The sequence below is a fragment of the Lipotes vexillifer genome, unplaced genomic scaffold, assembly GCF_000442215.2.
Source record: "Lipotes vexillifer unplaced genomic scaffold, Lipotes_vexillifer_v1.1 scaffold67, whole genome shotgun sequence".
Lineage (NCBI taxonomy): Eukaryota > Metazoa > Chordata > Mammalia > Artiodactyla > Lipotidae > Lipotes > Lipotes vexillifer.
The window spans coordinates 1,615,769-1,642,248 of record NW_006797638.1 but is presented as its reverse complement, the minus strand read 5'-3'; the positions used below and the strand labels follow the sequence as shown (position 1 = coordinate 1,642,248).

The 26,480-nt window shown below is 39.5% G+C and overlaps 2 protein-coding genes across 4 annotated transcripts in view; both read right to left on the bottom strand.

Moving 5' to 3' along the window:
* ARB2A (ARB2 cotranscriptional regulator A) overlaps positions 1 to 26,480 on the bottom strand; it is a 434,977-nt gene that overhangs the window by 94,815 nt on the left and 313,682 nt on the right. The window lies entirely within an intron of this gene.
* On the bottom strand, positions 20,147 to 23,217 carry POU5F2 (POU domain class 5, transcription factor 2). The gene is given in 4 exon segments (XM_007472312.1): positions 20,147 to 20,225; positions 20,227 to 21,095; positions 21,191 to 21,470; positions 23,138 to 23,217. Coding segments are annotated over 4 exon segments (1,308 nt in total).

Here is a 26,480-nt window from a genome sequence, read left to right as displayed (position 1 = left end):
CATACCAAAGAGATTTAAAGCAAGAGAGTCATAACTGAGTTATAGAGATTAATGTAAATAGTTTCACATATAACAGTTGTTAGGTTCTCAATATCATGTTGGCTTTGCCTTGAATGAAACATATAAAATTATTTGTAAATGTCAAAAATAAATTATTAATAGCTAAAGGACACCAGTGCTTTTTGTGTATACATATTAAAAAAAAAAAACCAAACCTGTGAAAATGATGGCTGAGAAGCGTTGTTAATCTAAGTGTGCTCCGAGTTAAAATTACAATAACAAAACTTCAATTTTATACAATAGACACATTAGGGAGTGCCTATTAATGTTACAAAAAGAAACTTAGTTTTACAAAAGGGGATCTTCATATCAAACCTAGTGTTCTTAAAAGATGCTGACCAACAGAATTTTGACTTAGACGAAACCCTTTGGGAAAATGAAGACACATAATTAGAGTACTGTGTGTCATCAAACCCAAAATGCCATTGATGTTAAGAATCATCATTACTCCAAGTACCACTTAGAAAAAACACTGCCAATTAAGCTATGACACAATGCTTTCTTATCACATTGACTGCAAGATATATTTAAACTTTAGGTAGTTAAAATTACATCTTGTAATCACAATGAAATATAATATTTTATAATAAATTGGTCTATCAATATATTTAATGAATAACATTTTTTGTGTGAGAGAGCAATCTAATTTTGAAATATAGTCACTAGGTTATTGTATACTTTTATTGTATATAAAGCATTGAGAGGACATTGACCATACATTTTCTATCTTCTCTGAGGACAGAAGAGGAAGAGCAACTGATGCATTAGTGATTTCAGCTTGCTTGTCTAATTTGTTGATTTACTATTGATAGCAAACAGATTGCAAGAACCTATATTCTTTCAATTGGATATAAAAATAATTTATGAATAACAAAATACATCCTAGATTTTTATTTTTCACTGCAATTAAAAAAATAAAAGCATAATATATTTATCTGTGAGAGGGACAATTTTTCCAGAAGTCTAGAACCCTAGTAATCCCCCCAAATTTCTATAAAACAGATTACTACAATAGATTATCATGTGTTAGAAGGTAAATACCAAATGAAAGTATGACCAAGAGAGAAATTAAATACTGGGAAAAATAACCCCCAAATATCAGCAGCTCTCCCTTGAAAAGATTAATTTGGTTGTATCAATGGATAAAGTAGGATTAATAGGAAGAACTAGTGGACTGTCTGTGTATGTTCAAACGTTAAAACTGGCCTATGGTACAGATGCTATTAAGCTATCTTAGGATATAGGTGAGGAAATGCCACTCTAGGACCCAAAAGTATTGACGGGAGTGAATACCGCTGCAATTAGGCCCTCTGCATAGTGGCACACAGGAATCAGTAACGGCAAAATGACCCAGGGCAAACTATTACAGAATCACAAACTTGAATAAAAGTCTGCTGATGGATCAGTTCAAGTGTTCAAAATGTAGAATCTTCTTGTATTTAGTTATCCCACATATTTTCTTCTCTCTGCATCAGATCACATAAGCATCTGATTGTGGCACATACATTAAATCTTCCAAGAACCTAGAGAAACTGACACAATGACAACTGTAGTGGACATATACAAAATCCTTCTTTGGGGAAGCACTCTTCAACTTACATAGCCCTTTGTGGGGCTACCAGTTACAGTGTCCTGCCCCAATGCCAACCCCATCATAGATACGGCTGGCCCAGGCTGGTCAATCACAGCTAGTCTGGTCCTACTCCTCAATCTCTTTGGCTTCAGTGCTGAGTTCAGGGATCATCACAGTACTCCAGCAGGGCCGATCAGAGTTTTCACTAAGATTCTTATTTGGATGCTAGAGCTTTTCCTCTGGGGTAATGCTGAACAGAAGATGCTGCAACTGCTTGTAGCCACCCTCCTTATCTATGTGAAGAAAGCCCTGTCTGCAAGCAAGAAAGAATGAGGCCAATAGGCAAAGAAAAGTAGAGAGGGAGATGGAGGGACAGTCTTGGTAACAGAGTTTGAGCCCCAGAATCTAGCAGTACCAGAAGTAGATCTAACCCTGGGATTTCCCATTTACATTAATCAATAAATGACTGTTTTTGCTTTGTTTTATTTTTTGTTTGTTTGTTTTTTGTTTGTTTGTTTGGTAAGCAGCTTGAACTGGACTTATGTAACTTGAAAAGAGTCTGTACTAACAGGGTAATTGAAAAGGGCAGATAATATTCTACTCTTTTTTTTCCAACTTCTATAAAACATGAGACTGATACTTATGTGTGCATATTTGAATTCGTATATTCATTTTAATCTGTAAAATTACTACATAGTAAATTTTAATAGTAGCACTTTTTTAATGTTAATACATGTTTAAGGGCAAGAAGTTTCTGGATTATCCACGTAAGTGCTATAGGTAACTGAAAGGGTAAAACAAAGTAATTCATATTGAGTTTTCTAATACTTTAAAATAATGAAGGGAGGAGGGCAGTGGGAGAAGAGAAGTAATTTATTTTCCTGATGTTTTTCTAGGCACAATTAAAAACAGTTTGCATTTGCTGAGAACACAAGAGTTTGGTATTGGGGAAAAGTGGCACATACTGGGAAACAAGGGAAAGCTAGCCTAAGACCATGGTTTTGTTGCAGATAATGCCCTGAATATACAATTCACTCATAAATAATTGAGATCTAGGTGTAGCTATTTCTCTTGGTTAAGAAAGCCTTGGACAACAAATGCTTTTCCAGAATGAATTTTCATGTTGCTTGAACTATAACATGTAAACCACTTTAAGAACTGACTGGAAAATAACTGTCATCTGGCATTATGATTCGTACAAGCTATATTCCACTTCAAGTTGAGTTATAAAGAACTCCAATAAAAATGTCTCAGTGTTCTCAAAATAATTACTTATCTCCCACTTTCTAAATATCCGTATCAAATCCCAACATAGTTAACTTTTAGAAGCCTTACATTTTTAGGCTCTCTGCCTTCTAGCTCTTCTCAGTTGATGGTAAGGGTCTGAAAAGACAATTGCCCAATGGAATGCCCCAAACATGAGTCTGCCATCCTCAAGCAGACCTCTCAAAATTATTCACCTAACAACTGTTTCATTATACATACTTTGGGGATTTTCAGAAGTGACCTAAATTCATAAGAAACAGATCTATCAATGCTGGATCCTAATAGATTTTTGGCCTGTCTTCAAAACTTGTCTGCTGAAATAAGCTAAAAAGTGTCACTCAGTATACGTAAGGACAAAGCAAGGGTGTCAAGACTTATGTATTTATTGATGGCTTCTGATACTGGTGAGTTTGCATGATTTGGGAAAAAAAATTTAAACTTGTTCAACATCTACATTGGTGCTAAGGACTCATTTTAGAAAGTTCTGTAAAGATTACTATATATATTAAAGCAGTTCAATATTCACAGATGGAAGCAACACTGGACTTAATAACTGAAGATCTACAGGCCTTAAATTTTATTTTAAAAAGCATTATTAAGCACTGCATTGCTCTTTATGCCTTGCTAAGTACTTCTCAAAAATTCTTATGAGAGTTTTTGCTTGCTTGTTTGTTTTCTGGTTCTCAGAGTGACTCTGTACAGGAATATTTCAGTCATCTTTATTTCATATGAGGATAAAACACAGATAAGCTGTGACAAAGCGAGAGAGTGGCATGGACATATATACACTACCAAACTTAAAATAGCTAGCTAGTGGGAAGCAGCCGCATAGCACAGGGAGATCAGCTCAGTGCTTTGTGACCACCTAGAGGGGTGGGATAGGGAGGGTGGGAGGGAGACGCAAGAGAGAAGAGATATGGGAACATATGTATATGTATAACTGATTCACTTTGTTATAAAGCAGAAACTAACACACCATTGTAAAACAATTATACTCCAATAAAGATTAAAAACACACACACACACACAGACGGATTGATGATTTATCTTAAGTCAGTTGCTTGTTATGCACTCTTACTGATCTCTGTCCCTGGTATCATGCCAGGCACTCTCTTGCATCTGGAGCCATGGGCAGGGACAGAATGACCATATTCCATGACAGTCAACAAGGTTTCTCATCAGATTTTTTTTTTTTTTTTTTTTTTGCGCACAAAGGCAACTAGGCTACTAACTTAAGACACTGTCTTTGGTGTCTGATGTTTTTTTTCAGTTAAACTCTTCCCTGTGTTTCTTACGATATTGCAATAAACATAAAGGTTCTGATTAACACCTTTGTATCAAAAGCCTAGTGGAGACAATGACTCTTGAGAAGAATAGGACAGTGGATCTACCAACCATTAATTTTTCTAGATTTGCTGATCAGTAGTACAAAGGCAAACCATCTGGAAGCTTTATGCCAGTACAAAATTATTTTATTTCCTGGAAGAAAGGCCTTCAGAACCTTGGATCTTAGTATTAAGACTTAGGCTATTTTCTATAAGTCAATATAAGAACCAGTCACCTGAAGAATGATTGTGTGTCTTAAATGACAACAACAAATCAACAGAGGTACTACAATTAAAGAGATTATCTCTTGTGTTGTTCAATGTCTCCTTAAGATTGGTATATTCATCTTTAAATTTAATGTTGAGAAAATACTTTTCTCAATGCATTTTGAAAGATTCATGTAATTAGTGTCACGTACTGAGAACTATGTAACTTTTTGCTATGGCTATCAGAATTTTAGCCACTGCATTTAACTCTCAATTGCAGCAACTAATCACAGCCTAGATTTCTAGTCAAAAGCAAGTCCTTTCACCTTTTCCCCCATTCTTGACTTTTGGTCTCCCCCATCCCTCTTCTCACACCCTCCACTTAACAACTCCTAGTTATCTTTCAGGTCCTACTTAGCTCCAGTGGTCCCTGTTCTTAATGGACAGGTACCCCCCACTGAGTTATGTGCTCCTTCCTCTGGGTTGTTCTTTTGTCCTTTCCTCTAACCCTGGCCATGGATGAGGTGATCCTTGATTTTTCTCACTCCTTTCCTCTACTCAACCTATGTGTACCTTGTCTAATTTTGATCTTTAGTGCCTAGCCCTTAACAGGTGTTTAGTAGACATTTAACCACCAAGGAAGTATAGGGTATAATATGAATTATTATACCCTATACTTATAAGAATGTGAGGATGTAGAAGTGGAGGAAAAACAGGAGTTGGTTTGGGGCCACAGCAAAGATTTCTGGGAGATGGACCAAAGCTGGATGCTGAGCATTATTCCTTTTGCTTGCCATGCTCTGGTGTAGCACCTTTGATCTACATAGCTCATATTTTACATAATGTATTTAAAATATGAGTATTAGTATGTACATGCACATGTTTTTTAGAAGAGCAAGTGAGAAACCAAATCATTGCTTTATTTATACTTTCAAAATTTAATAATATTTGCAAGAATATTAGCAGCATAAAATATGTGCAGTCAGATAATATAATTTAATGTACATGCATATTTGTGATTAGGACAGGTAGAGTTTTATGGGTGAGTCTCAGAATGCATATGGAGGTAAACATGCTAATGATTTATAAGATGTTCCACTGAGTAAATGGAATCACTGTTGTCCTCACTAAAACAATGATAGAAAATTTATACGTGCTTTTTAGTAGAAAGTGGTATTTCATTTACATGTGGTTTTATTTCTACCACAGTATCACTGGATCAACTGTGAGAAAATATTTAAATCTCACAAATTCAAGCACCTTCTGTTTCCTAAACGTTCACATGGTGTATATATGTGCTTAGAGAATGTTCACCAAATAAACTGTTTACTGACTAATGAAAGAAACTCCGTTTAAAAATAAAAATGATACAATTTTTTTATGGAGTGTGCCATTTCTGGAAACTCAAATAAAAAGGATAAAGATTCTTTCACTTCTCATTTAAAAGCATAACATTCTTGTTAGTATTTTACTTAAAATTTCTTGGCCCAGAAGACAAAAATATATGGCATTAGATTCACTACTTTAATGATGTGACACAGAAGCAAAAACATTCTTTTCTACCTATGGTGTTGGTATGATTACCTTTTTAGGAGAGAAAAGAACAACACAATAAACTCCTGTATGGTAAGGCTTTTCCCACCTCTTTAGTTTAAACCTCAAAGGTAATACATATTTAGCAAGCAGACTGGTACCATAAAAATATGTTTGAAATGTGGTAATCATTTATAACATTTGCATGCATTTAATGACTTATGATTACAGAAAGAATGATTTACATTTCACATACTGAGAAAACTTACTCAGTGTCTACCTAGATTTAGCAATGCTCTTAAAACCATTTATGAAAACAACCAGTGTCTAAACACTTGCTATCAGCTGTTTTAGCTCTGCTTTTCATAAATATAATACAATCACAACAAATTAAAGGCAAGTCACTTGACTGTCCTGTTACATTAGCTTGAAGAAATTAATGGCTGGCAATGCTTAGCAGAAAGTGACAGGGCTTTCTCAATAGGCTCACATAGCAATTTTTCTGGGGAAAGTAAGAATCATATCTTTATCAACATATACAAAATTTTCTTCCTAAGATAATGCCATTCAATCTCACTGAAAAAAGTACAATTGCTGTGCTCCTAAAATAGAAATAAGTAGCTACTGTAATTCTTCAGCCCATAAAGTCATTTGTTGGGAGGGAAAAAATGTTATTTTTCTTGAAATGTTCTGATGAGTTACCCTGGATTGGTGATATTACCTATGTGAATGACCTAGAGACAGAACGCAGATCTGGGGCTGCCTGGCTCCACGGCTAATGCTCTTTCCTTTCCATCACACACCTCTTATTTAACTCCTTTGCAAGAAAAAATAAACAAGTCTCTCTGGGTTCCTACATCCTCCCCCCACAGCACCCACCTATATTTTCAATCAGGAGTGGTAGATGTCACAGGTTGAATTGGGTTTCCCCCCCTAATTTATATCTTGAAGTACTAAACCCCAGTACCTCAGAATATGACATTATTTGGAGACAGGGTCTTTACAAAGGTAATCAAGTTAAAATAAGGTCATTAGGGTAGGCTCTAATCCAATATGACTTGTGTCCTTGTAAAAGGGGGAAAGTTGAACACAGAAAAATGTATAGAGGAAAGACAATGTAAAGAGACAATAAAGAGAAGATAGCCACCTACAAGCCAAGGAGAGAGGCCTGGAACATATCCTACCCTCACAGCCCTGGAGAGAACCGACCCTACCCGTACCTTAATCTCGGGCTTGGAGTCACCAGAACTGTGAGCCAATACATTTCTGTTCCTCAAGCCACCCAATCTGTGGTACTTTGTTATGGCAGCCCTAGCAAACGAATATAGTAGGCTTTGGACAGAAAAGCTAGAGTTCAATGAAGAAATGGTATAAATGAAGGCAGGACTGGGATTGCATTTGGGACACAACTGCGACCACAGCAGGAGATCAGGAAGGAAAGGTTTAAGTGGTAAGCAAAGTATGAGGAACAATGTCCTCTCTCCATTCCCATACTCTATATCCTTGTGGCCTCCATATTCAATCTGTGGTACATTGTTTTGTTCTTATTCATGGAGACTCATACAATTATTATAGGCTAGAAACAACTTCAGAGATCATTCCTTTCAATTATATAACATTACATGGGTTTTCAGAAAGTCTTTATCTAAATCCTTCAAATCAAAACCTTATCATCTGTTCCCTTACCTAGTTGTTACCTGACAGCTAAGGAAACGAACTTTATAATTGCCTTCCAATTGTTACAATTCCAAAAGTCATTTCCCAATGTTAGATAGAATGTTTTCTAGCAACTGAGACTATTGTCTTTTTCTGTTCTTTCATTTATTCAGTTTTGGCTATTGATCGATGAGCACGATTTCACTGTGTGAAATTTCCTAGGATGCAAAAGAGTGATTTATGAGCTATAAATAAAGCCCAGACAAGGTACAGTGAAAATACAATGAAGAGAAAACTTATTGGGTGGCTACTGTATAAAAGGGAAGTCCTAGGGGTTTCTTTTTATATAACCTAATTTTATCTGTTTATCAACTCTCTCACCCTGTGGATTGCTAGACATATTTCACAGATGAGAAACTGAGGCTGAAAGAAGTCATTTCAAGTAACAGAGATGGCAGGTTACTGAGCTGAGATTTGAACCCAGAAAAGCCTGTCTTCCAAACTATGCCTTGGCTATGGGGCCATACTTCCTCTGGCTTAGAATATTTGTTAACAACTGATGTTATCAGAGGCAATACTCATGTAACAGGAGGACTATAACTCTAAAGCTAAATGAAGACCCCTGATACCTGACACCCCATCATATTTATCATGAGTTGTCATCACATGCTTATTTGTTTAACGTGGACACCTCAGCATACTTTAAGCACCCTGAAGGTCAGGATGAGCCTGTTTTGGTCACCGTTGCATCTTAAGCACCGAGGGCACAACCAGCTATATAAGGTACTCAATTAATATTTGTTGAATGGCTACATTAACAAATGATTGAATCTAGCTTAAATTTTAATTAGGCTGGTGTTACGAGCTGAATTTTATCCCACAAAAATTTATATGTTGAAGTCCTAACCCCTAGTACCCCAAAATGTGACCTTATTTGAAGATAGGATTTTTACAGAGATATCTAAGTTAAAATGAGGTCAGTAGGGGGTTTCGGTTTCGGTCGGAGCTCAGGGAGAGGACTGGGGTTGGCGGCTTGAACATAGCCCGAAGGGGTTAGTGCGCCACGGCTAGCCGGGAGGGAGTCCGGGGAAAAGTCTGGACCTACCCAAGAGGCAAGAGACCTTTTCTTGCCTCTGTGTTTCCTGGTGCGCGAGGAGAGGGGTTTTAAGAGCGCTGCCTAAAGGAGCTCCAGAGACGGGCGCGAGCCGCGGCTAAAAGCTCGGAAACCAGAGACGGGCGGGAGACGCTAAGGCTGCTGCTGCCGCCACCAAGGGGCCTGTGTGCGAGCACAGGTCACTGCCCCCACCCCTCTTCCGGGGAGCCTGTGCAGCCCGCCACTGCCAGGTTCCCGGGACCCAGGGACAATTTCTCAGGGAGAACACACGGCGGGCCTCAGGCTGCTGCAACGTCACGCCGACTTCTGCCGCCGCAGGCCCGCCCCGCACTCCGTGCCCCTCCCTGCCCCCGGCCTGAGAGCGCCAGAGCCCCCGAGTCAGCGGCTCCTTTAACGCCGTCCTGTCTGAGCAAAAAGCAGACGCCCTCCAGCGACCTACACGCAGAGGCAGGGCCAAGTCGAAAGCTGAGCCCCTGTGAGCTGTGAGAACAAAGAAGAAAAAGGGAAATCTCTCCCAGCAGCCTCAGAAACAGCGGATTAAAGCTACACAATCAATTTGATGTACCCTGCCTCTGTGGAATACATGAATAGACAGCGAATCATCCCAAATTGAGGAGGCGGACTTCTAGAGCAAGATCTATGATTTTTTCCCCTTTTCCTCTTTTTGTGAATGTGTATGTGTATGCTTCTGTGTGAGATCTTGTCTGTATAGGTTTGCTTCCACCATTTGTCCCAGCGTTCTATCCGACCATTTTTTTTTTTAATTTTTTTCTTAATAATTAATTTTAATTTAAAGAACTCTGTTATACTTTACCTTCTTTCTATCTTTCCTTCCTTCCTTCCCTTTTTGAGACAACGAATCGTCCCAAATTGAGGAGGTGGACTTGGAGAGCAAGTTTTATGATTTTTTCCACTTTACCTCTTTTTGTGAGGGTATATGTGTATGCTTCTATGTAAGATTTTGTCTCTATAACTTTGCTTCCACCATTTGTCCTAAGGTTCTATCCTTCCCTTTTTTTTTTCCTCTAAATAATTATTTTTTTAATTCAATAACTTTATTATACTTTATTTTATTTTACTGTATCTTCTTTCTTTCTGTATTTTTTCCTTCCTTCCCTCATTCCTTCCTTCCTTCCCTCCTCCCTCCCTCCCTCCTTTCTTTCCTTCTTGCCTTCTTCCTTTCTTTTCTTCTTTCTTTCTTTCTTCCTTCCCTCCTTCCTTCCTTCCCTCCTCTCTTTCTTTCTTTCTTTCTTTCTTTCCTATTTCCTCCTACTTATACTAATTCTCTCTACTTTCTCTCCCTTTTATTCTGAGCCGAGTGGATGAAAGGCTCTTGCTGCTCCAGCCAGGAGTCAGGACTCTGCCTCTGAGGTGGGAGAGCCAACTTCAGAACACTCGTCAAGAAGAGACCTCCCAGCCCCACATAATATCAAACGGCGAAAATCTCCCAGAGATCTCCATCTCAACACCAGCACCCAGCTTCGCTCAACGACCAGCAAGCTACAGTGCTGGACAACCTATGCCAACCATATAGCAAAACAGGAACACAACCCCACCCACTAGCAGAGAGGCTGCCTAAAATCATAATAAGTCCACAGACACCCCAAAACACACCACCAGACGTGGACCTGCCCACTAGAGAGACAAGATCTAGCCTCATACACCACAACACAGCCACTAGTCCCCTCCACCAGGAAGCCTACACAACGCACTGAACCAACCTTAGCCACTGGAGACAGACATCAAAAACAACGGGAGCTACGAACTTGCAGCCTGCAAAAAGGTGAACCCAATCACAGTAAGATAAGCAAAATGAGAAGACAGAAAAACACACAGCAGATGAAGGAGCAGGATAAAAACCCACCAGACCTAACAAATGAAGAGGAAATAGGCAGTCTACCTGAAAAAGAGTTCAGAATAATGATAGTAAAGATGATCCAAAATCTTGGAAATAGAATGGACAAAATGCAAGAAGCAGTTAACAAGGACCTAGAAGAAATAAAGATGAAACAGACAATGATGAACAACACAATAAATGAAATGAAAAATACTCTAGATGGGATCAATAGCAGAATAAATGAGGCAGAAGAACGGATAAGTGACCTGGAAGATAAAATAGTGGAAATAACTACTGCAGAGCAGAATAAAGAAAAAAGAATGAAAAGAACTGAGGACAGTCTCAGAGACCTCTGGGACAACATTAAACGCACCAACATTCGAATTATAGGGGTTCCAGAAGAAGAAGAGAAAAAGAAAGGGACTGAGAAAATATTTGAAGAGATTATAGTTGAAAACTTCCCTAATATGGGAAAGGAAATCGTTAATCAAGTCCAGGAAGCACAGAGAGTCCCATACAGGATAAATTCAAGGAGAAATACGCCAAGACACATATTAATCAAACTGTCAAAAACTAAATACAAAGAAAGCATATTAAAAGCAGCAAGGGAAAAACAACAAATAACACACAAGGGAATCCCCATAAGGTTAACAGCTGATCTCTCAGCAGAAACTCTACAAGCCAGAAGGGAGTGGCAGGACATACTGAAAGTGATGAAGGAGAAAAACCTGCAACCAAGATTACTCTACCCAGCAAGGATCTCATTCAGATTTGATGGAGAAATTAAAACCTTTACAGACAAGCAAAAGCTGAGAGAGTTCAGCACCACCAAACCAGCTTTACAACAAATGCTAAAGGAACTTCTCTAGACAAAAACACAAGAGAAGGAAAAGTCCTATAATAACGAACCCAAAACAATTTAGAAAATGGGAATAGGAACATACATATCGATAATTACCTTAAATGTAAATGGACTAAATGCTCCCACCAAAAGACACAGATTGGCTGAATGGATACAAAAACAAGACCCATATATATGCTGTCTACAAGAGACCCACTTCAGACCTAGAGACACATACAGACTGAAAGTAAGGGGATGGAAAAAGATATTCCATGCAAATGGAAACCAAAAGAAAGCTGGAGTAGCAATTCTCATATCAGACAAAATAGACTTTAAAATAAGGACTATCAGAAGAGACAAAGAAGGACACTACATAATGATTAAGGGATCGATCCAAGAAGAAGATATAACAATTGTAAATATTTATGCACCCAACATAGGAGCACCTCAATACATAAGGCAAAAACTAGCAGCCATAAAAGGGGAAATCGACAGTAACACATTCATAGTAGGGGACTTCAACACCCCACTTTCACCAATGGACAGATCATCCAAAATGAAAATAAATAAGGAAACACAAGCTTTAAATGATACATTAAACAGGATGGACTTAATTGATATTTATAGGACACTCCATCCAAAAACAACAGAATACACATTTTTCTCAAGTGCTCATGGAACATTCTCCAGGATAGATCATATCTTGGGTCACAAATCAAGCCTTGGTAAATTTAAGAAAATTGAAATTATATCAAGTATCTTTTCCGACCACAACGCCATGAGATTAGATATCAATTATAGGAAAAGAGCAGTAAAAAATACAAACACATGGAGGCTAAACAATACACTACTTAGTAACGAAGTGATCACTGAAGAAATCAAAGAGGAAATTAAAAAATACCTAGAAACAAATGACAATGGAGATACAACGACCCAAAACCTATGGGATGCAGCAAAAGCAGTTCTAAGAGGGAAGTTTATAGCAATACAAGCCCACCTTAAGAAGCAGGAAACATCTCGAATAAACAACCTAACCTTGCACCTCAAGCAATTAGAGAAAGAAGAACAAAAAAACCCCAGAGTTAGCAGAAGGAAAGAAATCATAAAAATCAGATCAGAAATAAATGAAAAAGAAATGAAGGAAACAATAGCAAAGATCAATAAAACTAAAAGCTGGTTCTTTGAGAAGATTAACAAAATTGATAAACCATTAGCCAGACTCATCAAGAAAATAAGGGAGAAGACTCAAATCAATAGAATCAGAAATGAAAAAGGAGAAGTAACAACTGACACTGCAGAAATACAAAAAATCATGAGGGATTACTACAAGCAACTCTATGCCAATAAAATGGACAATCTGGAAGAAATGGACAAATTCTTAGAAATGCACAAACTGCCAAGACTGAATCAGGAAGAAATAGAAAATATGAACAGACCAATCACAAACACTGAAATTGAAACTGTGATTAAAAATCTTCCAACAAACAAAAGCCCAGGACCAGATGGCTTCACAGGCGAATTCTATCAAACATTTAGAGAAGAGCTAACACCTATTCTTCTCAAACTCTTCCAAAATATAGCAGAGGGAGGAACACTCCCAAACTCATTCTACGAGGCCACCATCACCTTGATACCAAAACCAGACAAGGATGTCACAAAGAAAGAAAACTACAGGCCAATATCACTGATGAACATAGATGCAAAAATCCTCAACAAAATACTAGCAAACAGAATCCAACAGCACATTAAAAGGATCATACACCATGATCAAGTGGGGTTTATTCCAGGAATGCAAGGATTCTTCAATATACGCAAATCTATCAATGTGATTAACCATATTAACAAATTGAAGGAGAAAAACCATATGATCATCTCAATAGATGCAGAGAAAGCTTTTGACAAAATTCAACACCCATTTATGATAAAAACCCTGCAGAAAGTAGGTGTAGAGGGAACTTTCCTCAATATAATAAAGGCCGTATATGACAAGCCCACAGCCAACATCATCCTCAATGGCGAAAAACTGAAAGCATTTCCACTAAGGTCAGGAACAAGACAAGGTTGCCCACTCTCACCACTCTTATTCAACATAGTTTTGGAAGTTTTAGCCACAGCAATCAGAGAAGAAAAGGAAATAAAAGGAATCCAAATCGGAAAAGAAGAAGTAAAGCTGTCACTGTTTGCAGATGACATGATACTCTACATAGAGAATCCTAAAGATGCTACCAGAAAACTACTAGAGCTAATCAATGAATTTGGTAAAGTAGCAGGATACAAAATTAATGCACAGAAATCTCTGGCATTCCTATATACTAATGATGAAAAATCTGAAAGTGAAATCAAGAAAACACTCCCATTTACCATTGCAACAAAAAGAATAAAATATCTAGGAATAAACCTACCTAAGGAGACAAAAGACCTGTATGCAGAAAATTATAAGACACTGATGAAAGAAATTAAAGATGATACAAACAGATGGAGAGATATACCATGTTCTTGGATTGGAAGAATCAACATTGTGAAAATGACTCTACTTCCCAAAGCAATCTATAGATTCAATGCAATCCCTATCAAACTACCACTGGCATTTTTCACAGAACTAGAACAAAAAATTTCACAATTTGTATGGAAACACAAAAGACCCCGAATAGCCAAAGCAATCTTGAGAACAAAAAATGGAGCTGGAGGAATCAGGCTGCCTGACTTCAGACTATACTACAAAGCTACAGTAATCAAGACAGTATGGTACTGGCACAAAAACAGAAAGATAGATCAATGGAATAGGATAGAAAGCCCAGAGATAAACCCATGCACATATGGTCACCTTATCTTTGATAAAGGTGGCAGGAATATACAGTGGAGAAAGGACAGCCTCTTCAATAAGTGGTGCTGGGAAAATTGGATAGGTACATGTAAAAGTATGAGATTAGATCACTCCCTAACACCATACACAAAAATAAGCTCAAAATGGATTAAAGACCTAAATGTAAGGCCAGAAACTATCAAACTCTTAGAGGAAAACATAGGCAGAACACTCTATGACATAAATCACAGCAAGATCCTTCTTGACCCATCTCCTAGAGTAATGGAGATAAAAACAAAAATAAACAAATGGGACCTAATGAAACTTCAAAGCTTTTGCACAGCAAAGGAAACCATAAACAAGACCAAAAGACAGCCCTCAGAATGGGAGAAAATATTTGCAAATGAATCAACTGACAAAGGATTAATCTCTAAAATTTACAGGCAGCTCATGCAGCTCAATAACAAAAAAATAAACAACCCAATCCAAAAATGGGCAGAAGACCTAAATAGACATTTCTCCAAAGAAGATATACAGACTGCCAACAAACACATGAAAGAATGCTCAACATCATTAATCATTAGAGAAATGCAAATCAAAACTACAATGAGATATCATCTCACACCAGTCAGAATGGCCATCATCAAAAAATCTAGAAACAATAAATGCTGGAGAGGGTGTGGAGAAAAGGGAACACTCTTGCACTGCTGGTGGGAATGTGAATTGGTTCAGCCACTATGGAGAACAGTATGGAGGTTCCTTAAAAAACTACAAATAGAACTACCATATGACCCAGCAATCCCACTACTAGGTATATACCCTGAGGAAACCAGAATTCAGAAAGAGTCATGTACCAAAATGTTCATTGCAGCTCTATTTACAATAGCCCGGAGATGGAAACAACCTAAGTGCCCGTCGTCGGATGAATGGATAAAGAAGATGTGGCACATATATACAATGGAATATTACTCAGCCATAAAAAGAAACGAAATTGAGCTATTTGTAATGAGGTGGATAGATCTAGAGTCTGTCATACGGAGTGAAGTAAGTCAGAAAGAGAAGGACAAATACCGTATGCTAACACATATATATGGAATTTAAGAAAAAAAAATGTTATGAAGAACCTAGGGGTAAAACAGGAATAAAGACAGAGACCTACTGGAGAACAGACTTGAGGATATGGGGAGGGGGAAGGGTGAGGTGTGTTAGGGCGAGAGAGAGACATGGACATATATATACTAACAAACGTAAGGTAGATAGCCAGTGGGAAGCAGCCGCATGGCACAGGGAAACCGGCTCGGTTCTTTGTGGCTGTCTGGAGGGGTGGGATAGGGAGGGTGGGAGGGAGGGAGACAAAGAGGGAAGAGATATGGGAACATATATATATGTATAACTGACTCACTCTGTTATAAAGCAGAAACTAACACACCATTGTAAAGCAATTATACCCCAATAAAGATGTTAAAAAAAAAAAAAAATGAGGTCAGTAGGGCAGCCCTAATCCAATGACTGGTGTCCTTCTAAGAGGAGGGAATTAGGACACAGATATGTACATGGGGAGACAATGTCAAGAGACAGGGAAAAGGAGGCTGTTTACGAGCCTGAGACAGAGATCCTTCCCTGATAGCCCTCAGAAGGAAGCAACTCTGCAACACCTTGATTTCAGACTTTGAGCATCCAGAACTGTGAGAAAATAAATTTCTATTCTTTGAGCCACCCAAGCTACAGTACTTTCTTATGGCAGCCCTAGCAAACTAATATGTGATATATTGAAACTAATTCTCTTTCAGTAAAAAGGTGTATGGTAAGCTTGGCCCACTACTCAGTCAATGATATCCAAAGTTTTACAGCTGTTCCAGGAGCATTATCATCCATTTTAAGACAACAATTCAACTTAATGCATCTTATACACCGCCCTGGCCAGTTCTAAAAGAAGGCCTATACCATGCATCCCAGAAGGAAGACTAATTATTAAACAATAGAGTTACTCCTTTGGCAAAGAAGAAATGATATGTTAAACAGGCTGTACAGATTTAGAAGAGAACATTGATTTTAAAAATCAATGGAAGGCCTCAATTTTTCCTTTTCTGACCATAGTCTTTGGCAGGCAGTCAGTAGGAGAGTCAATAGCGATAAGTGAAGTTGGTTTGCATTTCGAATTTTTCTGGAAGCTGGGGGAAGGAAACCTAAGAAACGCAAGTTCAGTGCCAAAGTAGCTGATTTTGCCGTTAGGAGAATTCACAACAAGGCTCACAGCTAAAAAGTGAGGTGGCAGAGCAGCAGCCCAACATACCTACCCGCTGGGTTCTTTTCTGGAGGCAGCCCCTTAGGTAAACCATACAGTCTCCCAAAGCTTCTTGTCACGTTTCTCTTCACTGGTGTAACCACGATAATGCTAATGCCTTGTTTTAAGGATTCTACTGGGTATTGGGGTAGATTTACTTCATAACATTTCATCTTTCAATTGGCTGGGGCTGTATTCACAGGAACTGACCCCCCTTTCAAATCTAAAAATCCACAGATCTCATTTATATTCATTTAGTTTCTTCAAACATGACAAGTAGGGAGAATTCTACCATGATAAAACCAGGATTTTGATATTTTCAAATGCTTTTTTAAAATTGAAAAGTAAACACCCAGGAACATGAAAATGATTTGGGCTTATATTCTAAATGTAGGTTAACTACACTGAGGTATATAAACACTCTAATTGTAATTGTAAATTACCACGTTGTGCAGGAAAACAGACATATGGCAGGTATCTTCATTCACTGAGCTACACTACAGCTCTTTAACATTAATGGACATCTGATTAAAAAAACCCTAATTTTTAGCAATGCCTTTCCAACTGATATGTCCCAATACTCCTGCGTTTAGAGAATTGCCTTTCTTTTACAGAAACTACAAATCTGACTAAAAATGAAAAGGCCAGATTTATTATTCTAAAATATTGTTTTATAATGAGAAATTACCATTTAGAGACAAGAAAGACTAGAAGAATGAATATTTTTAGGAATCCTAGATTTTCTGGAGTCTTTGTTTAGATATATTTCTTGGAGTTTTAAACTGTATAATACATACAGCAAATTTTTAAAAAATCACCAGTAATACCTATTATATATATTTTTTCCTGTAATATACCTTTTTCCTTAAAAAATAAAAAATGATATCATAAAGTTTAATAAATTGTTTTGTCTCATTCAACAATCTTTTCTGAACTGTTTGTCAATTTTTACCCTATATGACGTTCCTTTTTACTTATTTAACCCTTTGTCGAACGTTGTTTCTAACTTTTCGTTGTTAAAATTAAAAAAAAATGCTGTGATACCACCCTTATCACTAAATTTTTGCATACATATAACAATTATTTTCTTATAAACATTATTTAAAAGTTGAAATGATGGGCCAAAGGAAAAGCACATTTTAAAAACTTCTCAAATGAATTACCCAATAGCCTTTCATGAAGGTTGTACCAATTTACATGATCACAGATGGAACAGCCAAATACTTGTTTCTTTCATTTTGTTCATCATGACCACAACACTGTGTTCAAATTATTGTAGTTTCATAACATCTGGTAGAACAAGGCCCTAACGCTTTACCTTCAAATTTTCCATATTTCCCCAAGTTTCATTCTTTCAGTTTAGAATCACTTTGTCAAGTAATACTCCCATATTCCAATAGGATTTTATTCGAATGGAATTGTAGTTTTCATTGTAAAAACATTGTTCTACATAGATGATACAATTTTGTACCCTAAAAAGAATTCATAAATGGATTCTGCCAAGGAAATCAGTACTGTTTAGTAAGACTATTTCTAGAAGAAAGTCATAAACAAAAGTGGCTATTCTGAAAAATAAATCCTTATGACACAGTTTTAGTATAATAAACAATGATGTATACTACACACATTTTAAAAATATGAAATAATAGAAAACAGATGCTATTTTAAGAGCAGGATAATGTTTTGGAATAAGGGGGGATCTCCTAACACCCCAAGTTTTCTTAGACAAGAAGTAGGAAAACTTCTAGGGAAGGGAGAAATTGTTCTTTATGATAAGAATCTAATGAAAGTGCCAAGGAATGATAAAAGCACACGAACAATAAAGGCAATAATCAATACAGTATTTGGTCTGAATTTGAAAGACTTATGTAAGAACTGATTCAGGGTCCTTTATACTGTACTGGCTAGAGATACCCAGAAAATACAGACTTGAAGAAAACCAGGAATTCCCTATTAGTTTTCAAGGGAAAACTCTCAAAAGTAAGATGGCCAATGGGAAGGTGTTGCTTAGATTCTAAAATCGTAGATCTACAGAGTCATGGTCCCCATTGAAAATGTGATGAAGGCTACCATCACCATCTTTGAAGAAAATGCACATATGTACAAACACGCTATTCTGCTTATACCTCAAAGAGGTTTGGCATCTTCAGGTTAAGAATACCTGCCTTGTCAAAAGGAAATACAAGATAAAGGAAACATTTGATACAGAAATGTTCAGAATGATGGCAAAGATCCCATTGAGTGAGTGGTTGGAATTTATGTTTTTAACTGAGGTAGGGGAAAATCAGGCAAATATGAAGACTTTGGACTGCTGTTTGGAACCTGCCTCTATTAACTCCTCCCCTGAAATTGTTCTAAGACATGTACCCGTAACATCTTTGTTAATGAAATGATACAGCTTACTTGATTTATGCTATTTCATCTCTGACATATGACACTGTTAACCACTGACAACATACTCTTGGTTTTTTGAAGTTTGGCTCCATTTTCACTAACTACGTGTCTTGACAGTGCTCTGTTTTCAGACATTGACGAGAGGAAGAAATACATATTGGAAGAAACAAGAAGAAACTAGAAAAAAGCAATTAATAAAAATAAACCTAAAGTTAAATAGTTAGAAAATAAAAACAGTAAATAGGATTAAAAATAAAAAACCTGTTATTTGAAAATACCTGTAGATAAATTCTTTGTAAGACTGATTAAGGAAAAAAGTAGAGAAAAAAAATGGACAAGATTAGTAAGTAAAAAGAATACATAAACTCAGATATAATATATGGTGACAGAATTATAAAACCATAAATATTACATGGAGGTGTATGGCAACAGGTGTGAAAACGCAGAGGGATTAGTGACTTCTGTTTAGTATACGATGACCCATATTGACCAATGTAGAAGGAGAAAACTGGAAAAGACCAATTTCATGGAAGAGATTGGAAAAGTGATTTAAGATGCACCACTGCAAAAGCCACCAGGGAGCTGGATAGTTGGATCAACTATCACAAATATCCTCTACAAAGCATTTCTGAGCTCAAAAGAAAGTAAGGGAAATTCCCAGGGAATAAACCAAACGGAGCTGAAAAGTGAATTAGAAAAAAACACATCTTTCAAGAAAACGGGGAGAACAGGCAAACTCTTGTGTTTCAACAAGGGCTCTGGGTAGGCACTATGTACTCTTTTCCTGTCCCATCCTCAAACCTTCCCCTGGAGGCAACGATTATCTTGGACTCTGTGTTCACACAAAGTTCTGCTTGGTTTTGATAGAAATAGTACACTGACATAGTCTTCTGTGACCTGAGTTTTTCACTCAGTATTGTGTTCATAACAATATCCCTATGTTTACTGATAACCACGTGGAATAAGAGACACAATTACTTTTCAATTAATAAACAGAGAGAAACAAAATATACAAAACCATCTACATTTTGGAATGTACCTTAAAGCCAATGCTAGGGAAAAACAAAGGGAAAAACAACACAGCAGTAAACTTCAACCTCCCTCCCCCAATTTTCCTAAACAGCTCCCATCCCTCTCCCTGACGTATTCTTAACTTCTTTAGACAAATAATGGAGGACTTAATGCTAAAAGCCTTTAAATGAACCCCAGGGACCTGTTTCCCCGGGTTGGCCCTCCCCAGAAAGGCAGGCCCCTCAGCTGGAAAGCCTGGGGAGGCTCAGGGTGGTGGCCGGGGCAGAGGGGAGGGTGCCTCCCACAGTGAAAGGGGCAGGGGTACAACGGTGTAAAGTAGGGTCCCCCATAATGGGGGGAACAGAAATGGAGTCCCGATGTCAGGGGAAAGCACACTGGTCCTCTTGGGAGAAGAGGTCCGACGGTCCCCACCTCGGCCAGTGGGGAGAAATCATTGCTTGGCCGACTGCCCATCTTGCTCCAGTTATGGAACCAAACTTGGACGAAGTCCTTCTGCAGCCGGAGCTGCCCAGCGATGCAGCTGATCTGCTGGGGTGTGGGCTTCTGGCACTGCAGGAAGGGTTTCTCCAGGCTGTTTCCGATGCGTCTCTCCCTGTATGCCCGTCTGCGCTTCCCAGCCTGCTGCAGGATCGTCTCTATTTTGCATAAGCCCAGAAGGTTCTCCATGTCCACTTGCTCCAGCCACATCTTCAGCAGCAGTCGCAGCTTCCACATGTTGGTGAGGCTCAACTGCTGGGCCTCGAAGTGGCAGATGGTCGTCTGGCTCAGCGCCCTTCCAAAAAGATCCCCCATGAGCAACCCCACGTCAGCCTGAGAGTACCCGAGGGTCATCCTCTTCTGCCTCAGCTCCTTGGCCAACTGCTCCATCTCCTTCTCTACGGCAGAGACGTCTTCTGGCAGCGCCAGCATCGGGATGCACTGCAGGACGATGCAGGGCCCGGGGAAGGCGACCTCAGAGGGTCTTGGGAACCAAGCGCTCGCCTCGCCAGCTCCGACCGGGGGCCGGCAAGGCATCATCCCGTTCTGGAATTCGCACAGCGGGGGACCTGGGGACAGTGCCCACACCTCAAGGTCTGGGCACATCCCCGGCCTGACCTCTGGCCGGATCATCAGCCTGCCGGGGGCTGCCTGGGCGCTCAACCCGATGTCAGGGGAAAGCACACTGGTCCTCTTGGGAGAAGAGGTCCGACGGTCCCCACCTCGGCCAGTGGGGAGAAATCATTGCTTGGCCGACTGCCCATCTTGCTCCAGTTATGGAACCAAACTTGCACTGGCACCCGCACCGGCACTGGCCCTGTGGGCCTGTCCCCACCAGTGCCCGGCACGGGGAAGTTTGAGGGGCTGTGTCCAGCCACGGGGTAAGACCGCTCCGAGCAGGGAGTCTGGTAGGAACGGATGGCTCTCCAGGCTTCAGAACAGCCACCAGCCTCGCCCTCGAGCCCCGCCCCACAGTGGGCTGAGATGGTGGTGCAGGCGGGAGAAACTGAGGCCGAGGGTGTGTATGGGAGCTGGCGGGGAAATCTGGTAGATCCTACTGATAACTGCCTGGTCCCCAGGGTTAAAGGAGGGGCTCCCCTACCCTGAACTTTGCTTCCAACTCCTTCCGAAGTCCAAGTCTCTCTCTTGGGCTTTGCAGCTCCAAGCTGTCTGGGATCCCTTAGTCACTGCGTCCATCTTCTCCCTGGAGGGAACCTAGATGTTTCCTTTCAGCTCTTCAGAACTCTGGTACCTAATCTCTTTCCTCCACATAACGTAATCTGAATGACCGCTTCAGGCTTCACAAATATTTGTTAAATATCTCTATGCCAGTCTTTTTTTTTCTTTATGCTACCCCTTAATTCATTAACTGTCCCCTCACTGCTATCTCCATCGTCACAAGTACTGCCAACGTCCTTCCACTGCACATCTTCAGTCCCTGTGCCCTAGGAAACCTAAGCATCCCTGCCTGAATTTCTAGGTAACATCAGTTTACTGTCAGATCCTGTCCCTCACCCCCGCACTCCGTCAGATTCCACTCTCACTGGGGCCAAGTTTCCTGACTAATTCCAAGTTTGACCCACCAGTCCTTCAAGTCCTTTGCTCCCCATCCTACCTCAGCTTCCTGGTCCAGAGTTTCCACATACAACAGAGGCCTATGTGTTTCATCTTTCTCCCCTCTGGAGACATGTCTCTGGACTGGCCCTACCTGCTGTTCCCTACTGAGGACACTCCTTGCAATACCTTACTCACCAACATCAGGCTCCTCTATCCCTAACACCTCTCCCATCAGAGACCCAAGGATCTTAGAATATTTGTCCCTCCATCATGTCCCCAGCTTGGGTAACCAGTCCTAGGCCCTGGGTGGAGAAAGCTAAGGAGGGAAGGGGAAGAGAAGATCAGACCTCAGGTTCAAAGCTTCCAAGGAGGAGCTTTAGGAAAGAAGAGAGGACAGCGACCTTGGCTGGATAATCCCAGCCTCTCGCCCTTTCACTCTCCAACTCAACCATGATGAGGCTCTACTCTACCCACATCTACTGAAATCGCTCTTGATGAAGTCGTTGGTGACCTTCCAACTGTCAAATATGACGGCATTTTAAAAGTCTTCATCTTATTAAACTTCTCTGCAGTATCTGACAATGCTGACTACTCTTCCTGCGCCTCTGTTTTAAATTCCATGAAATGCTGGTAACAGTCAAATCTGTATTTCAGCCTTGACTTTTCTTTTAATTTCCAGTCTGTATTTCCCATTGCCCCAAATCAAATTCATTATATGCATTTCTAAGCCTGCTGCTCCTCTAGGGCTCCCTGAGCTGGTTGATGGCATTATCACCCACTCAGTCACCCAAACTGAAATGCAGGAATTGTTCCTGACCTTTCCCATGCTCCGTAGGGCATCAAATCTTCCGTTGTGGGTCTCCTAAAACAGCTGAGCTCTACGATCTCCTCTCTAGCCTCATCTTACTGTTTTAATTTAGGCCAAATGATTTCTCACTTGCATTATTATAATAACCTTACAATTGGTTTCTCCTGCGTCTCCTTTCAAGTTTATCTTTCATACCTGTGCTAGAGGTAATTTTCCCCAAACCAAAACAAACCTAACCAAACCCAACCAAATGAAAAAAAAATCTAACCATGTCATTTTTCTCTTAAATTTTTTCAAAATCTAGCCCCTCTTTCCCCAATCAACAAGGTGGGCATTCAAAATCCTGAGTATGGAACACAGTGTTTTTCACCATCTGGCCCCCTCTTCCTTCCTTTCCCAGCCTCGTCTACCACACTCCCCCAAGTTCCCTGCACCCCCAGCATACTCCATCCACGCTCAGTGAGAATACTTCACTTTGTAATAATGATGCCACAATTTTCGTGGCTATTATGCTTTTCTTCATGCTGCTCCTTCTATCAGAAACAGCTTCCCCTGCTTGTTGGTCTCATTCTCTCATATCATTCAAGATTCTGCTCAAATGTCACTTCGACAGAGACGCTTTCCCTGACCACTCTTTCTAAAACAGCAACCCTTGTCACTCTCTGTTCCCTTTATTAACCTACTTTTTTTTTTATATTAACAGGTACTGCCACCTAATATATAATTATTTATCTCTCTGTTTATTGTTTGTCTCTGTGCTGCCAAGAGAGCAGGGATTTTGCATAGTTCACCGCTGTGTCTACAGGGCCCACAACTGTGCTTGGCTCAGCAAACATTCCTGAGTAAATGAAGTGTGCTGTATTTCCAGTCACCTTTAAGTCACAGTTTAGAGGACACTTTACGGTGAGACCTTCCCCCAGGCAGAGTTAATTAATGCTTTTGTGACCCCCTCCTTGTACTCGATATATGTTTTTACTGTAACATTTATCAGTAATTATTTATTTTATGTTTCTGTCTTTCCAGCTAGGTACTTAAGGGCATGCATGTAGATGTTATATAGCCTGGAACATAACAGAACCCTGAGTGATACACTGCTCAATAAATGTTTGCTGAATGAGTGAATGAATTGTCACCTCTACAGTCCTGAGAGGGAAGTACATTTAGTTTCAGTTTAACAATGAGAAACTTGACCCTACCAGGTGCCTCTCCGTACTTTCTCTCCTGTACTAGAACAGGCCCTTATGTAGATGGGGGTAGTAGTACTATGAGACTAAATTCAACTCAACACTATAGAAAATAAGGTTGTAGAAATGGCCTTGAAGCCACGGTAGAGGGAAAAAGAATCAAGAAATCACTGCCATCTCTACAGGCTAGGTATTTGATTATTTGTTTAATGCCTGCATCTCCACTGCAATCCTGGCTAGACTGTATGCTGGTAAAGAGCAAGGTCCTTGTCTGTCTGGCTTACTACTAGATTCTCAGCACTTGGAACTATACTTGGCACAAAGTGGGAAGTCAAGAGATATCTGTTTAATGTTAAATAAATGAATCTCTGCAGCATTAATGGTGAGAGGACTTCCATATCTGCCTTGGGTTATGTTTTGAGATGATAGTCTATGAAAAACAGTTTGCAATATACAAAATTTCACTGCTATCTATTCTTTCCAAGTATACCTACATGCTGTTTTTTCAATATTACAAAGCAACCAGCGCCTGCTAAACACGATGAAAGGTGGATCACAAAGAGAATAAAAGACAACAATTATATAAGTTAAGGCCCACATAGTGAAACCAGCCCATTTGCAAAAGAAAACCACAGAGAAATGCTTCATAAGTTGTCTAAAAACAATAGGTAAGTAAAAATGTTTTTAGTGAATTGGAAAAAGTGAGGAAAGCTTCATTATATTAACTGAGATAAAACACGGTAGCTAAAAACATTTACTAAATTAAAAATTAAGGGTATATGAACTTGATGGGTTTTAAATTAACTTGGATACTCTCAATTAACGTTGTCTCTGTGCTTGGTCGGATCTCATCTGCCACTGTGCCTATCTCCTGGTTTATGTATATGTGTCATTGTGAATAAAAACCCATATTCTTAAGAGAAGTCTTGACACCTCCTTAAAAGTATATTTAATGTGCTATAGAAATGGGGTGATCAGGGGAAAAAAGCAGGAGCATGTTTGGTTGGAACAGAAATAGGGATCAGGGAAGGCAGGTGATGGGAATGCCCAAGACAACCAGCACTGTTTGGGCTGGGGCGCTTGAGAGTTTAATCCATCACCTTCAACAAACCCTGAGACCTCTTAGTAAGTGATTAGATTACAATGTAAGAATCAGGCCAGTCTTATCCATAGGGAATTATAAAGTAAGGATAAGAAACACATGGTCCCAGGCCCCATGTATCTATAACCTAAATGGAGGAGAAACTGTCAGGAGAGCAGGACAGCTACACTTGCCCAAAGAGAAGTTAACGGTTTTCTATTATTAGGATCTTTGGAATTAAGAGAAAGTTAAGTTTTAAGCTGAAATACACAAAGCATCAGGATTTGTGAAATTAAGCTCTCCTTAAGTAGCTTCTAATCTAAGATGTCAAAAACAACTGCCAAGATCACTAATGGTAAGAAGCAGAAAACAGTGGAGGCAAAGTTAATGATAAATGTCCTTGTAGGTCTTGGTTCAAGTTTCATCTCTTTGGAAAGCTTGGCCAATACACTCAGGACTACAGTGATCTCTCTCCTCTCTGAACTTAGTGTCTTTCCATTCAGATACATTGGCTGCTTTATAAAGCCGGCTGGAGTTTCATGTCATAGCTCCGACCCAGGAGATACAGAAATGTTTCTGAACGGACATTACAGATACCATTTATTTTGTACTTATGTGCCAAACAATGTGCTAATGCCTGAGCTATGCACAGTACTCTGAGGATGGTAAGTGCATAAAAGCACCTGGATGAGAGGGAGATCTGGTTTCGATTTACATCATCCTATTGATCAGTTATCTCGTTAACCAGGAAGGTGATCCCTGCTTCCTCATCTCTCCAAATGCATCTCTCCCAAAGCTGCTCATGCCCCAGATGGAGGACACAGCTTTGTTCAGGACTATGTGAGGAGTTTCATTTCTCTGTCGGAGGCTCCAAAAAATACTTTTTGAATGTAATTAGAGCAACAGAGAAGATCTAAGAATAATGTACAAGTCAGGCAGAGAGGGCCAGGCCTGCTAGATGCTGCCAATTTTATAGTTTTTCCCACTCTACATGTATCCTAGTAACTGAGCATTGACCAGGCATCAGTGTGTAAAGGCACTGTCACCAGAAGGGCAGGTATAGATCCCCAAGAACCACATTAGTCAAGGAGACAAAAAGCAAAGGCAGAAGACAAGATCCAGAGACCAGTTACTGGGTCTAGGAAGCAAAGTGAGAAACCCAGGAGAACTGCTATCTGTCCAGTAAGGAAACATGCCTTCCACCTCACAGTGAGAGAGTTAACACCACACACCACAACAATTTAGTTCACTGAAACTACCTCAAAATACACTGAAATGATTAAACTGTCAATTCTCTGGGTGGATTTTCAAGTAGAAAACTACATAAAGCAAAGTGAGTGGGGGGACTCAAGATGGCAGAATAGAAGGACATGAAATTCGTCTCTCCTCACATATACATCAAGAATACATCTACAAATGGAACAATTCTCATAAAGCACCTGCTGAAA